General features: G+C 46.7%; 1 protein-coding gene across 7 annotated transcripts in view; it reads right to left on the bottom strand.

The window, feature by feature from the left end:
* Window positions 1-15,668, bottom strand: part of ARHGAP24 (Rho GTPase activating protein 24) — a 214,846-nt gene that overhangs the window by 99,811 nt on the left and 99,367 nt on the right. For 5 of the 7 annotated variants that reach the window (XM_072037524.1, XM_072037526.1, XM_038177988.2 and 2 more), the window contains exon 3: window positions 15,451-15,538. The exons of 1 other annotated variant lie outside the window; for it this stretch is intronic. In XM_072037524.1, the coding sequence (XP_071893625.1) occupies window positions 15,451-15,538 (88 nt within the window). Of the gene's footprint in view, window positions 1-12,697; window positions 12,794-15,450; window positions 15,539-15,668 lie in introns of all 7 variants that reach the window. One more of the 7 variants, XM_072037528.1, reaches the window with a different exon arrangement.

Here is a 15,668-nt window from a genome sequence, read left to right as displayed (position 1 = left end):
AGGATCTGATCTTTGCAAGAAGTACTCTAAGTCAATTAAAGACGATCAGTTTCAAGCCAGCAGAAGTCAGATTATAGGTATTGTTCTTCTGTAAAGGTCAACATCTTCCAGAGGTAACTCAACCTCACGTGTTTTCTTCTAAAAACTTTATAACAAGCTATGGGCAAGCTTAGAGAGCACGTTACTGTGGGCTTCTTATTCTTTTCATGCAGTGCAGTAACGCAGTGAAATCTGCAAAGAACAAAAGGCCAACTTTGAATGTTATTGTTTGATTTTACACTTGAGAACATACTCCCAGAGCCGTGGTGGATCTTATTACATATAGGGCATTTGGACGAAATCTGGAACAGACTTCCTGACCACATGCACTTATTCAAGTCCTTGTGATGACTCCCCCAAGCACATTCACACAGGGGAGAGGGGGGGGTGTAAACATGGCTACAGCTAAATTCCAGTTGGAGACTTAGGAATTTTCAACCTAAAATCCCCTTTCCAATGTCAAGGCATTGCAGTGTTTTCCACAACATCCTGTCATCATCCGGCTGCAATCTTGTTTACAGCTGCTGGGAATTTTGCCACCAGTCTCAGGAGTCAGAGGTACCGCTGCAAAATTCTTATTAACTGGGGTGGTTTGCCAGGCAGAGGTCATAAATGTTTCAGGAGGAAAGGAGGAGGCCCAAGACAACTGGTATTCCCCCTCCTCAACCCTCTTTGCTTCTTTTTGACTAGCCATTAGCAACAGGCACTTCTTGATGCCTTCCTGACATCACACAGGTGAAACACCAGCTAGCCAAGTATCTCTAACATCGTACCCTAACCACTGAATATTCAAACCTTTCCTTCTGGAACAGGCGAAGAATAAAGAACAGAAGTGCTTCTGAAATGTATGGAAGCCATTTGGGGCCAGATTTCCAAGTACTCCCAGTTACAGAGATGAAGGTCAACCACCACGGCAAGCGCTTGGCATTCAGCAACCTGGAATAACTGCATGTGGGCGCTTCTCTGCTGCCAGAGCAGTGAATCATCCCTCGTCAGCAGAAGCTCCTTTTGCAATGTGTTAATACAAGGTGGAACACTTCATTCTCTCTTTTTTTTTTTTTTCCCCCGAAGCAAGGTATTCAAGGGAGTCTTTTCTGACACAGCTGCACGAGTCAAAGCACGTGAGTAAGAGCCCCGTACTCAAGACAGAAATGCTGCGACCATGGGGTGCAGCACGGCTCTTGTGCTTGTGCCTGTTGCAAAACTCCAAGTCCAGCTTTTTCCTAGCACTAAAAGAAAGATGAGGGCAACGAGTCAGAAGCCACGCTTCGGGGGCTGGAACAGCTACCCCAGAGCTTTTCATCACGCAGAGCAGTGGCAGCAATTCGTACACCACCTCCAGAATACAGCGGTGTTCAAGCAGCCCCAGAAAACAGGAGGCGTGCCTGTCACTAGCACAGCACCACTACACCTGGTTTTGTAGTTACACATTAACACAGGCAGCATCCTAGGGCCCAACAGGCTACAAAGGAAGTAACTGGAAAGCATTTCATATAAACTGCATGAGGAGAGAGCAAGCAGCTCCTTAGGATAGATATGCACTGCGGCTACTAACACCAGAAAATACAGGTGAGGAAGCTAAGCACACCTTGTGGCATGAGGCCACATTCCTTCTGCGTGTCAGGCCCTGAGTTAAGCTGACTCGCCTGCCCTGTGTGGGAACAAAAACAGAGCAGGAAAGGGTTTGTTTGAAGTCATCTCGAGATCTAATCACTGTTCTGCAGCCCATTCAAAGTTGCTGCTGTGGGAAATGCATACCAAACCTACCTCTTCTTCACAGCGTCACCCTAGTGCATGGTCCAGACACACCGACACCCTGCCCATTCTCCCAGGATCGCTTTATCCCAGACGAGTACTACACCATGATCGCTACCATCCATAAGCACTCTCCAGGGGCCACCAAGTTGGGCAGCAGGCACGTTGGGCAGGCAGCTTTCCAGCCTCCTCTGCACCAGGCTGCCCTAAAAGCCACTCCACTGCCTCCTGTGGCCAGCACAACGGGGGGCTGCAGAGGGCAGCACTGCCGTGCTCTTGGCTTGCATCACCCGGCACGGGATGTCACATAGGAAACGGAATATTCACTGCATTAACCTCGCGGTCACACCCACTGTGAAATTCCCTCAGTTTCAAGGCCTCCCTGAAAGCCAGCACACAGCAGCTGCACCAGCTCTGGGGGACCCCAGCCGGTGCAAAGGGCGCACCATGCAGGAGAGGGAACGTGTCTGAGATGGAAAGGGGATGGTGATTCCTTTCAGAAAAAGCCACTGAGTACAGGAACAGCCACGGGCCTGGCTCCAGTACGGCTCCAGTGCCACAGGATGCAGACTCACCAGGGAAGCAGAGCTGCAGCAACAAGCGGTGCTCTCAGCTCGGTGCCTGGCACCGCGTCAGGGCAGAGCTCAGCCTGCACACCAGCTCTGTTCGTCTGAGACGTCTTTATCTGCTGCTCGGTCACCCACCTCAGCACACGGAATAAACGGATTTGGAGAGGTTGATCTCTTTATGCTTTTGGATTCATTTTAAGCACAGACAAAGGCCGTTAGATAAGCCTGTTTGGCAATGCCTGTTAGGAGGGAGTTCTCTGTCACTCCGCAGAAGAAAATATTGCTGGGGAGCGTCATGAGAGGTCAGGCACCACTGTTTCTGATGCACAAAAATCCAGCCTGGGATTCAACCTCGTTTTGTTGAAGAGCTGCCCAAGATCAGGCACTTCAGTACGTAAGTGACAGCAGCCACTCAACTTACTGTGACAGGCCACACGGTGCAGATCTCACCACCTCACACAAAGCAACTCCCACCTTACTAGTAAAGGGAACGTGTATTGTGCTGAACAACAGAGCTGTGCAAAACCCTGATACTTTCCTTAGCAGCAAGCTGTGCCCCTGAAGGTGGAAAGGGCAAGATGAAGAGCTAAGTGTAGCAGTTAATCTTTACCTTTCCTCTTCAGAAACAGACACAGGTTAAGCACAAGAGACCACCAAGGATGAACTCTGCCTACACCGAGGCTGAAACTGTCCACAACCTTGTGGTAAAGACTTTAGTCAGGTGCTGAACCATATGAGCCACCTGCTTTAAAAAATAAAAATACAAAGGAGAAGGACAGTAGCCAATTACAGTGCTGGTTTTAAGTTAAAATCCACATACCTCAATAATGCTGCACATGTCTCAGTTCTGCCTACAGCCCAAGAAATGTAACACACCTCAAACAACACGTTACACACGGCTGCCCCACTCTCAGACTCCACAGCCCCGCCGCCTTACCCAGGGCTGACACGGTCTGAGGGGGTGTCACATACCACCCAGCTCTTCTCATTACTGACGTGCATCTCCACGGGACACATTCCACATTTCCACACTGCAATTTAATCTGTTGAGTTATGGTGTCATCAGTCAGACATTATTTAATTACTATGGAATAAAAGCCTTATTAAAACTCTCCCCAGCCTTTGTCAGAGCAAGGTAACTTATGAACACAACTGGATCTTCAGGGCATTTGCAAGGGAGTACTCCCCATCTATTTATTTTAAATAACGTGTTGATATGTAATTGATGCTGTCAAAACAGAAAAGGAATTAAAAGAGCTGATGCATCAAAAAAAAAAAAAAAAAAAAAAGCTGCAGATCTAACAGTACTTAATGGTACTCTGAGGACATTAAACCTACGTTATCCCAGCGGTGGTGTTGACACGCTCTGCCAAACCTATTTGAAGCGTGGTTTTATCATGGAGGTACGTAGGAGTCCCATGAGATCAAAAGCACTGTCAAGTGGATAATGAATTTCACATTTTTCTTCTCCCACCATCTGCATGCATGGACAAAGCTGTACCCAAAACACAATAAATCAGCATACACACACTACGGCACCTTCTGTACAAGATCCCACTTCTCAGCCAAACAGCATGGCTTGAACAGGACTGGCATGTAAAAAACCTTTGGGGATTCTTTACATCGGTTTTCTTGCACTGATGTCTAACTCGTCTTTGACAAGGATTTTAAAGGAGAACCCCAAACCTGCATTCAGAGCAAACAGAGGAATTACAGCATTTTCCATAAGCGCTGGTTCAGTATCTCTGACCACCCGTGCTGCTTTCCTCTCACTCAGAATTGCTGCTGAGTGCTACCACCATGCCTGGGGCACGGCTTCCTGTACTCCCACTTCATTTTTAATTAAAGTAGAATTATAAAAGGCACACTCGGATGCCTGCTTTTGTTCATGAGGTAGCACAAACATAAAAAAGAGATGTTTGCCGCTCAGCCGTCATAGGGAACACACTGCATTGGTCGGTAATCCCTTTCTCATATCACAGTGCAGATGGACATCTGGGTTCTTTATTATTCAAGCTGTACTCACTCTGTATAATACTTCACAGTTACAAAACACAAGAAAATTATGCATATGTTTGTCCTGGTTTCAGTTAGGACAGAGTTTCCAGAGTTTCCTTTCCAGGAAAGCAAAAGTAAACCTACCTGAAGTGTGCCAAAATATCTACCTATTTCCCCTCCCCTTCCCTGCTGTGGCAAGCCCAACAGTGGAAGAGGGGGAGACAGGGAGGAGAGCCTCACGTTAACCAACGCTTGCAGCTAACCAACACCTGCGGTGCATCTGGCAGAACGTATCACTCAGAGAAATGGATGTCCAACAAAGAGAGTAGGAAAACATTTTGGAACAGCTAAAAATGGCCTTGGTTTCAAATATCCATCACTGCCAAAGCCATGACCTCTCTGAAGCCATCATCCAAAACAGAACAGATGGAAGCTAAGTGTGCTTTTATCCATCACGGGCCCGTAATAAATCGCAGGCTGCTCATCCTGCCAGGGTTCTCCTTCACCATTTTGCAAGCTTTCCTCTCCAGCACTGCAAAAAGGCATTTATACCATGGTGGTTCTTCTGCTGTTTATCACATCTTGACTTGACTTTCCATTGATAAGGAAATGAGAAGGGTGCAGCCCAAATTATTTCATTTCCTCCAGTGCAAACACTTGTTTCACATGTCTTTTTGGTAGCCCGGTGTTTCTTTCTGTTATTGATTCTCCGCAGCTCCAACCACTCTTGTCTCTCAGACCTTGAGTTTTGGGTTTGGCTTGCCTGCGGCACGAAGTACCGTGTCCCCCCCGCATGCATCATTTTGTTCACGTTGCTGAACAAAAGCTCTACCTGATGGCTTCAGCACTGTGCCCAAGCTTTTTGCTGAGAACCATGCCCCTCTCTTCTGCCCCCAGGAAGCAAAGTGACATTAGAGATGGCAGTGACCTGCAGCACAAAGCACAAGGCCCAGGGCTGCAGTGCTTCATCCTGGAGGAAGCCATCCCCGGTTTAGCTCATCTTGTCCAAGCCCAGCAAGGTCTCCACGGAGCCAGTTTTTCCTCATCAGGCCGCACAAACCTCCTGTTCTCACCCTTGAACATTTCTAGAAGCGCTACTGGTGTGTCACTGCCCTTGACAGGCCCACTGCTCCACCACAGTCTGGGAGCCTGGGGACAGCCCCCCAGGCAGGTAGGACGCACTCACTCCCGGCCAAGCACGTCACTTCTCAAACCACCCCGCCATGCCTGAGGCTCCCCGTCCCTCTTCCGCAGTGCCCACGCTGCTGCCGTGTGGTGGCCACGGCATCCCTTCCCGGGGGCAGCACCCACGGGCTCAGCGCCAGCTCCTGCTGCCGAGGTCGAGGACAATGACACGCTCTGTGCTCCGACCGAGCCGTGCCAAGCAGTAGCAGATGGTGTCTTCCCCACAGGCCCCGCCGCAGTTGGCACACGGCAAAGATCAGCCTTCCCCGGGTGCTTCCCTTCTCCCTCCTCCCCGCTGGCACACGAGGCCGTCACATTTTCCCTAATTGCCCCTGAAAGGAGCCCTTTACAGAGCGGGTCTTCTTGGAGTGCTGCCTCGAGAGCAGTCCTTACCTCCTCCCACTGCAAAGCCTGCTCAGTCTGAAGCACAAGTCGACTTAACGCCATCCAGTGCTGCTCCTCGACACCATTCCTGTGCTGATCATCACATCAGGCTTCAGTAAGACCTGACAGTTGACCTTGGGCTTACCATTTGAAGCTCTCTCTTCACAGGTGTGCATCAATCACATGCTCCTCCTCGGAATTTCTGCCAGAAAACAAAAGCTAACCACTCCCTTCATATTGTGGTGATATGAAATACAGCACAAAAGATCTGGGCAGCAGCTTTAGCTGGGCCTGCAGAGGACAGACAACACAGCATCCTGTGTGGAGCTGCTCCTGTCCCAGAGAAAGGTTCCCCTCTGCTGTCAGAGGGAGTGTGTCAGGCTAGCCTGGCTTTCACCACCCTGCACAGCAAATCAACACCAAGTACCAGTACATGAATAAACTCAAACCGGCAGCTGCGAGGTGGAAATTCTGCTCTTCAGCCTTAGATCTGACAGCTGGACTCAATAAACTAAGACTAGCAAGGGCCTTGCACTCACCACAGGCTTCAAATTTTTTTCCATTTCTCTAACGCACAGTTAAAAGGCAAGAAAGAACTGTTATTTAAATAGCAATTGGGGTTCCCCAAGCACCAGCAGTGGGACAGAGGGAAAACAAAAACAGCCTGCAGAAGGACTGGATGAAGACCAGAAGATCTCGGAGCCTCTTGCAGCCACAGGACGGGGGATGAGATCAGGCAACAATGTCCAAGCATATGAGAAAACAAGAAGCAAACTTACTTTAAGACCAGGAAACTTCAGGAAAACAAGCCCATTTCTGCTCAGATAAGCTAGGTGCTAGGCATTACCATTTGGAGGATACAGACCCTACGATTTTGCCTCTCCTGCCTCTGATTTTTCCTAGCACCACCTTTCCTTTCCACTTCACACCATTTTTTGGAAACGTAAGTCTCAAGCTGTATCTTCTGCATACTGGTGACGTGAAACAAGGTAAAGGTGGAAGCCCTGCACAGGGTGTTCAACACAGAGATGTGTCTATCGCTTCACTGGACTTTTTGCTGCCACCACTAGAGGGACATGAATGAACCTAAAAAAAAAAAAAAATAGTTACGGAGACAAAAGTAATGGAGTTTCTTTTGAGACATAAGGTTTGCCTTGACACACCTGGAAAGCCCAGAAGCACAGAGGTGTATCCATGGCACGTAGTTAATGACCACAACACAGAGATTTCTGAATCTCTGCTGTACCTTCACAACACATTCAAACCACAGAGCTGGGGCCTACTTTACCTTCAGCCCCACAAAGTGCTACCAAGAGCCATTTCTAGTCAAGCTCAAGTGCCAGCTACAGCGCTGAGGTGCTGAAATTCATCCCCGCTGCACCTTTTAAAATGGAGTAGGAATAAGCAGCGTCCTCGAGCACAACTTCTATGATATGAGCTATCCCTTCCCCCCTACGAGCAAATCCCATACCCAGGTATACTGATGGTGGAAGATGCGTACCACAAACCTGACTTGTAAGTTTGTTCTACGCTACATGGCTTTTGAAGGTGTCCCAGACTCTTGTAAGTAGCAGACAACATCCAGAGGGACACCAGTGGGTCACACAGAGAAAGACACGTGTCAAACTGATCAGCACGGCTAACTTCACCCGTGAAACAAGCACATCAGGCCACATGCATCAGGTGTTGAGCAGGGCCAAGTATAAGCAGTCTGCTTCTGAAGCAGAAGCAGCAACTGAACATCAATTTTGTAACCTCAATTTCATATCCCACGTTTCACTCAAGGCATAGCTATGCAAACAATCTGCACACGTGCAGAGCAGCCATGCAGTACTCCGCCACCTGAAATTAATGCCATTGAGAACAGATGATTGAAAATAAAGTGGCATTGCTTTGCAGGAAGGTCAATGAAAGCTGCATGTGTTTGGGAGTTTCCGCAAGCACTTCATCCACCACCTGCTCTCAGAAAAGGACCTTGGCAAGGCACTGGCATTCAGAAAGCAGGCAGTAGTACTGCGACTGTTGTAAATACACACACTTTCAGCCTCTACTCTGCACTCATTCACAAAGATGAAATAAAGGGTTAGCGATAGCAGGTGTCATTTACTCAGATCTCCGATGGCTCGTGTTTCTGAGGCTTCAGTCACACAGCCAAGTCATGTGAGTGCAGGTAACGTGCCTGTTCTGCACATACTGCATGCTTCAGAGAAGACACTTAGACAAGGGTTCAAAATATCTCTTGCATCTAGATTTAGTTCCTATGGTTTTAAAAGCAGGTGAACTAAACCACACTGATTTCTACCAGCTTATTTTTAAGGCTGACCACAAAACCTATGGATTATTTTTTCTCTATTTCAGTAGAGATTGGTATTAAATCATATATTTCAGGCTCTCCTAGGTTAAATATGAGTGCTGGAGTTTTACCAGAAAAAGGGATTACATCTTCCAACTGCAAAAAGGTGGAACACCTCCCCTTGTGGGATAGCCAGGGCATTTTATTTTGTAATTCTTCAGTAGTCCTAGACTGAGTAATCCCAATCTTATTCTTCAAACAGATGTGATATCATGCAAGGATCTTCCATATGAAAGAGAGAGAGTGAAACTACTCACATGATGGAGCAAATATGTGTCACAGTCCTTGCCTTTTGTCTCCTCTTAACCTCCCAGCATAAACGACACAAAAACTTTACCTTTGCCATTAGTTCAGGCTTACATTTCCAGAACAACATTAATGTGCAAGGATATTACTTCTTGCAGGTATGCAGGTATCACTTCAAAGCCATGTAGACACAAGGGTACAATGGAGTAGGGACTTGGTACAATGTCACTAAACCAGTCACTGCTGAACCTGGGACAAAAATCAGGTATTTTCAGCTCAGTGCCTTCCCCCAGTGTTCCTCAGTAGTCGTGACAACAAATGCAGGAAAAAAAAACATAGCAGGAAAAAAAAACATAGCTAAAAAAGTTTATTTTATGCATTGACCTGTAGGGAACTGAGCTTGAAATTAGCAGGTTTTACGATGGCAGTGCAGAAGCTTGATGGCACGACCTGCACCTCATTTCACAGAACTGTAGGAACTGGGAATGTTTGAGTTTTATTTCTCAGAAAACTCAAGTATCTGAGCATTGCAATGACTGCTGCTCAGGACAGAAAAGAGCATGTACCCCTGGCACCAACACCATCAGCCTTTCGCCAGCTCCCTGTCTCTGGCTCGCTGACTCCACGCATTTCCAAGGGTCACTTAAAAAAGCAGGTGGGGTTTGGTACAGCTTCCTTTGCAGGCCGAGAGCAAGACAGAGCATGCCACCCCGTCGGCACACAGCAAGGTGGCTCCCTACAAAGCACATTTCTGGGATTCTGAGAAAGCACTGCACTAATAAGGCCAGCACCTCATTCAGGAGACCTCCACGGGGAAGAGAGCAGTGCTCACGGCTGCGCTAGCACAGCATGCTGCTATAGAGATTCCTCTGGGCAGTGAGGCTGGTGCCCGTTTGATTAAACAGCCTGGCTGCTCCCTCTAGAAGATATCAGAGGCACAATTAGTTCAGCCGGCAGTATCAGCAATGCCCTTGAGGTCCTGTGCTGCTGACAACTAATGAAGAGGCACTGCTGGCTGTCAGAGCATGCAGGGGGAGGCATTCATCTTTGTGGCAGCGCCAATTAAATCCACCAGGGTCATACCAGGAGGAGACAGGAATTCAGCGCAGGGAGCAAGCCAAAGCCGACTGGTTTCATACACAGCCTTTTGGTTTTATGTGCTACAGAGAAGGGAATCAATTGTTGGTTAGCCATGCTTAGGGTGAATGGAGCACAGCATCTACATAAGAGCATCTCAGTGCTAGTGGGTGTGCGTGCTATGGAAAGGCTTTTTTCATTTTTCCCCCTTCTCAACGGGGTGGGAAACTGCTCTGTACACCAACACTTTTCTCCTGAGGCCCAAAGGAAGGAATTTGCTCAGTGCACTGCATTCCTAACACTCTGCTAAGCCTCCAGAAAAGCTACTTGCAGTATGCAGGGACGTATCCTCACCTCGGACACAGCATTTACTCCTGAGAGAGAACATTATGCAGGGAGCTCACACCCCTTATTTCTCTCAAGTTTAAGTCCTTATGGAAAGCAAACAGCTCTTCTTCCAATCATGGGGGTTCAAAACTTTCTAAAGTGTTTCCATCCCTTAGATTTGAGATTGAATTTTGTCAGTCATGTTGCAACATGTCACCTAACCATCTGGCCTGTTAGGCGCCTCTGCATAAAGACAATCCTTGGAAGTCCTGCAGAAATCCTGCTGTGCCATGACCTCTAGGACCACGAAGCACTGATAGCAGAAGAGAATGGCACTGAAGCAGAGTCTGCAGAACGCATTTATGGGATACAGCAAGTCAAAGCAAGTGTCTTAAAAACAGCAGCGCATCTTAAAAACAGCAGCAGTAGGTTTGGAAGCAGCACTTAGCATCTGAAGATCAGCATTGTTCTTGAACACATTACAGAAGGAAATTGTATGGTGCTTCCAAAACACTGAGAGACCATGCATTGTAGCTCAACCAATTAAGACAATCCAGTTAATTAATAATCAGTATCCAAGCTGTTAAGATATATGGGAGAAAAAAAAAAAAATCACTTGTATGACCAAAAAAAAGCATTCGTATTTAAATCCTGTTTTGACTTTTTTTTTCCTGCTAGAGGTACACAAGTGAACTTGGGAAATCCAGATACTCCAGACCCCGATGGGCCCCTGATGGAAACCTCTACCCAGCTCCAGGTGGCACAAATTCCCTCATTCTGCAGCCTTCCTGTTTCAGATGTTCAAGAACCCACGGTGAAATTCTCAGAGGGTTTCTGTGCCAAGCACTGTGTATCAACAGGGAACTGGAGGGTTTTTAATAACTTACAACGCATTGGCAGCCGTTTATCTTCCAAAACCTCGCAACATGCTGGCAGAGGCTCAAGGGCCTGTTTGGCAGCAGTGGAATCAGAGTGACATGTACAGACAGAAACCAGCTCCCTCCAGATCCCTGCCATCAGTGCACAGACCTACGGCATCTCAGCTGAATTAAAAATAAAATGGCTCTGCCACAAGAGTGGAATAGCCCTGTCCTTTGGAACTGGGAACAAATATCATTAGTTTTGAGGAAGAAAAGCCTGCTGCAGCAGTAGAAGCAAAATAATTTATATCCCATCCTTTTATGTAAAGGACCCTAAAAAAAAAAAAAAACACAAAACTCAAACCCACTTCATGCTCCCTACCAGAACAGTCAGTCTGCGGGAAACTCCATCTGCCAGATGGTATGCAATTAAAAAAGAAGATGACAGAAAGAAAGAAAAAGGCCTGTGGATACCTCTTTTTTTCTGACTAATAAAAAAATCATTTTAATGATTTCAAAGTTCTGGGGATTAATATTTCACTTCCTTGTAGAGATTCTCTAATAAAGCCATGGGCTTTGGGGAAGTGCTCTGTATTCCAAGACTTCACAAGTCCATTCGGCCAGCCTAGAAAACTGATGAAGTGCTGCTCACTGTTCTGGGAAAGCTGAGCGCAGGAATCTCAAGCCAGAAGAGAGCAGCAAGCAGCTCTGGCAGGCTGGGAGCAGCAGCAACTCAAGTCCTCCAAAATAATATAAAACTGCTCAGTAGAGCACTCTCTATGACAGCATCTAGGAGCACTTTCCTAGCACCAATCTGCAAAACCTACCCCTAAATTACCTGAAAATGATTCTTATGAGGGAAGCTGAGATGTAACAGCAGCCTAATGTTTGATCAGCATCAGAGACACACACTGCTGGAGTGCCACAGTGAGTCCTGAGACAGGCTGGTGTGTGGCAGTCTGGAGAAACTGCTTTTGTTTAACACTCTGTCCAGATAAAGCATTCAGGAAGTAGCTTAAATATTTTAAGCATGTCCTATTTAGATTTATATCCAGTGTTTCTTTCCTCTTGAAGCAGCTGAAGCTGTGTCACTGGGGCAAATCCATCTGGCCTGATTTCACTTTGCACCACAGAAGTGATGCTTTCGCTGCCCATCATCACAGAGTAGCTGCCTCCTGAAAAGATGTTCACCCAGAACCCATGCACAGGAACAGGAGCAGTGCAATTCTCCAGCAGCACTTCCCAGCCTCTTTCCTGGCCACAGCTTTTGGGCCTGACAAACCAACCTGTGAGCATGCGGAGCAGACAGCACTGAGGTAATTCCTGCTCTCTGCAGTCCCCACCATCCACGGCTCAAGAAAGGCCTAACCCCACGTTCTGGGGGTAAGGAGACAGCCCTGGAGCTGTGCAGACACGAGATCAGCAGAACCACAGGTCCAGAAAGAAGCAGCAGCAGAGCCAAGCGATTTCCCTGCCATATTACAGCTCCTGCAGAACAGCCTGAGTAACCCTTAAGAGCTAAGCACAAAAATGATTTTCAGTCAAAGGAAAACGTGAGGGGCATGCAAGTTGTTGCATCTTCAGAAACATTACTATGACAGCATATGAACCAGAAGGATTTTTCACTGAAGTTGCTTTAATGCAGATGACCCATTTTCTCATTTGTTCCCCATCAAGTGACTTGGTAGCTCAGCTCTACCCAAGCAGCAAGGAGTTCAGAGACACTGGTGCTGGACTGCGATACTTCGGGTTCCACAAAGCGCCTTTCTGAAGACAACAGGGACTTCTCATTTCCATCCCACCCAGTCACTATTTAATCCCTGCTCAGCAGCCTCCACCACAACCGAAATGAAACACTCCCCTGAGCATGAGGGAGGCTGTTAATAACCCCAGTCATTAATCACCTGGCAGTCACACTGACTCCGGTGCAGAAAACGCCAGCACAGCGGAGCAGCCTGGCCCCACGCTGTACAGGAGATGGTTCCATTCCTGTAGAGTATCTTCATCAGTTCAGGGGGAAAAAAAAAAAAAAAAAAAAAAAAAAGTCAAGTGTTAAATAATGTCACGGCTTAAGGAATGAACAGAATGTTTTGAAAATGCAAATTCAAGCATCTGTATTTTAATTACAGCACCAACAAAACTAGAAGGCATTTGTCTCCACACATACGTCTCTTTCATTCATCTTCACAGACGGCCGTACAAAGAGAATTAGTTTCATAGCACAAACCAACTCCCACATGCATTCCCAAAATGATTTGCATGTATTTCCAATAAACAAACACACACACAAGTTTTCTGGCCACCCACTGATGTGACAGACAAAAAGAGGACTTGTCACTGCTGCCTTTGGGATTATAAAGCGTCATTCCAAGAAAAGAGGGAGCCTCAGTGCCATGCATTTAACACGAGGTTCAGCTAAGCTGACAAAAGAAAAATCCTTGCAAGTAGATCTTGTTGATACGTAGCTGTTTTCTCACACAAAAGTTGAGAAATGCTAAAGAAAATGTTGGCTACAGTATATACCCATGTTGGCTCAGTTATACCCATGAAACCACATCCCATTGTTGCCATCTACCTCTACAACCAACATCCCCACGAGCACCCTGGTGACAAGCAGCTCCCTTACAAAGCACTGACAGCGCTTGTCTGTAGCAGTAAGGGTGACACAACAGCAGGAGGAAACTCACTTCGTCTCTGCTTAACATACAGCTGACAATGCTTCCATGGGCACTAGGATGCCTTCCTGATCAGTCCGTGTCTCAGTTTTATTTGGAGCTGCTGAAGACCTACATTTTTGTCGTGACCCCATGGCACAGTATCTCCCCAGGACAACTGCTCCAGTGTCACTACAGCCGCAGAGTCATTACCAGAGGGCAAAAAATAAATATAGCACTCCTACCTTAAACACTTTCAAAACCTCATACTCGGAATGAAAAGTGAGCTAACAAACCCAGATAGGTAGGAACCCTCTCTTATCTTCAGCACATTGGGCACTTAACAGTCCAGGCTGGCAGGAAATGTCCTGAGAGCTGCTGGCACTCCAAAAAACAGGGAAGAGCAGTCAATTATGGGAAAGGAAGCAACGCAGATGATGCCTGAAGCTTAACAGTGTCCCAGCACCTCAAGAACAGGGAAAAACACGGTGTTTTCCAGAAGCTTTCTGCAATGTAGGTAACAAACATGCATTCCAACTCGGTGGCAAGGCCCAGCCTCCAAATGTGCTCTGCACATGCCAGGGGAATTGGTGCTGCTTGGGGCAGCTTCACACACAACAAGCAAGCATGCCAGAAGGTGCTTCAAGATGCACAGAAGGGCCTGCATGTGGCTGCTGTAGCCATAACCCCATACTGTTTCCTACCACCCTGTTATCAGCCAGATGCACAGCTGGCATTTCTTCGGCAGTGCCTTCCAGCTGCAGCAGAAACAGAGGCTGCTTCTCCCCTGGCAATGTCCTTCAGGAGGAGTGGGTGCAACAGCACCAAGCTCGGTGCCTCTCAACACTTCTCAGTGGAATCAAGATTAGAGTCGACCCCAGGCTTGTGAAGTTAACAGGTTTACCTCGGTACTTTGAACAAGTAAGATATAGAACACAGAGAAAAAAAAAAAAAACTTAAAAATGTGATCAATTCAAGCTCGGGTGAGCATTAAGGAAACCTCAAAAACAGATACCACGCTCGCTTTCTTCACATACTTACCCCTTACAGCACGTAGCTGTCATAGTTGGATTCCTTACTATGTACAAAACAAAAGGCACTCTGTGTTGAGCTGCGGCTGCGAATTCCATTTTGCTCTGCTCCTCCTTACCTGATGAGCGAGTGGCCTCCTTAACTTGGAAGTGTATTTCCTATTCCTTGCACTTCACAATATATCAAAAACTCCACATATTCGTCATGACAAGTTTTTAAGTTCACATCCACTTGGTTTAAGAGCAAGAGCACAGAGATCGATTTCAATAAACATTATCCACAATCCATCCTTTTAAATAGCCATAATGGGAAAGTACACTGGAAGGTAACATGGGGATTAAGAGAATATATTGAATAAACACAGTGGGCTAACTAGATGTGGAGACGCTTATCAAATCACTCCAGTAATACAGGCAGGCAGGAGTACCACTCAGTTAGCAGGGCAATGTTCTTTAGACAAACCCACTCCCAGAAAAACATAAGCAAGAAAAGCCACGCTAAAAACAAGTTTAGGTTTCAAAGCAGCTATGCTCAGTGCTGTTATCCACCCCCAGGGACAGGGTAGCAGTGTTAGGTGCTGCTACCGGTGCCCTCAGACCACAGGCTACACTGAGAAGCTGTTGCTGCCAAGCAACTGATCCCTTCATTGCCAGTAGAAGCACCATTTTGTGACATCCAATACCATCTGAAATAATTGCACAATACACTTGTACCACCTGTATGCCACAACACCTGGCTCCAAAGCAATCATACTTTACACTGACAAATAAAAACCACGTTGTTTTCCTATGCTGCCCAGAGGTAAGTGAAAAAAACACAAATGAATCAGAGTATTAACAAATTAACCAATTTTTTTTTCCTTAAATTGAATCATTAATCACCTTCAGCTTCTGTTCTGGCCAAACAGATGTGGCCATTCATCACCGAGAATACAAGTGCAAACAGTTTGTACAAGGAGCAGAATATCCTACCTGGAACAACTTCAAAAAGGAACTTCCCTGGACTTTCTTCATTGCAGGGGTGCTCAATTACTCTGTTGCCAGGCAGAAAGATGGTACCCTAAGGAAAAAAACATCAAATAGGGGATCAAAACTGCTACCCGACTTTGGATAGACAAATGCTTCTTTTTTTTTCCTTTTGGCAGCAGCATACATGAATGCGTGTCATTGCTCCTGGCCAGCTGATTTCC

The sequence above is a fragment of the Anas platyrhynchos genome, chromosome 4, assembly GCF_047663525.1.
Source record: "Anas platyrhynchos isolate ZD024472 breed Pekin duck chromosome 4, IASCAAS_PekinDuck_T2T, whole genome shotgun sequence".
NCBI lineage: Eukaryota > Metazoa > Chordata > Aves > Anseriformes > Anatidae > Anas > Anas platyrhynchos.
Note: the sequence above shows the minus strand (reverse complement) of the source record. Positions and strands in the feature narration are given on the sequence as shown.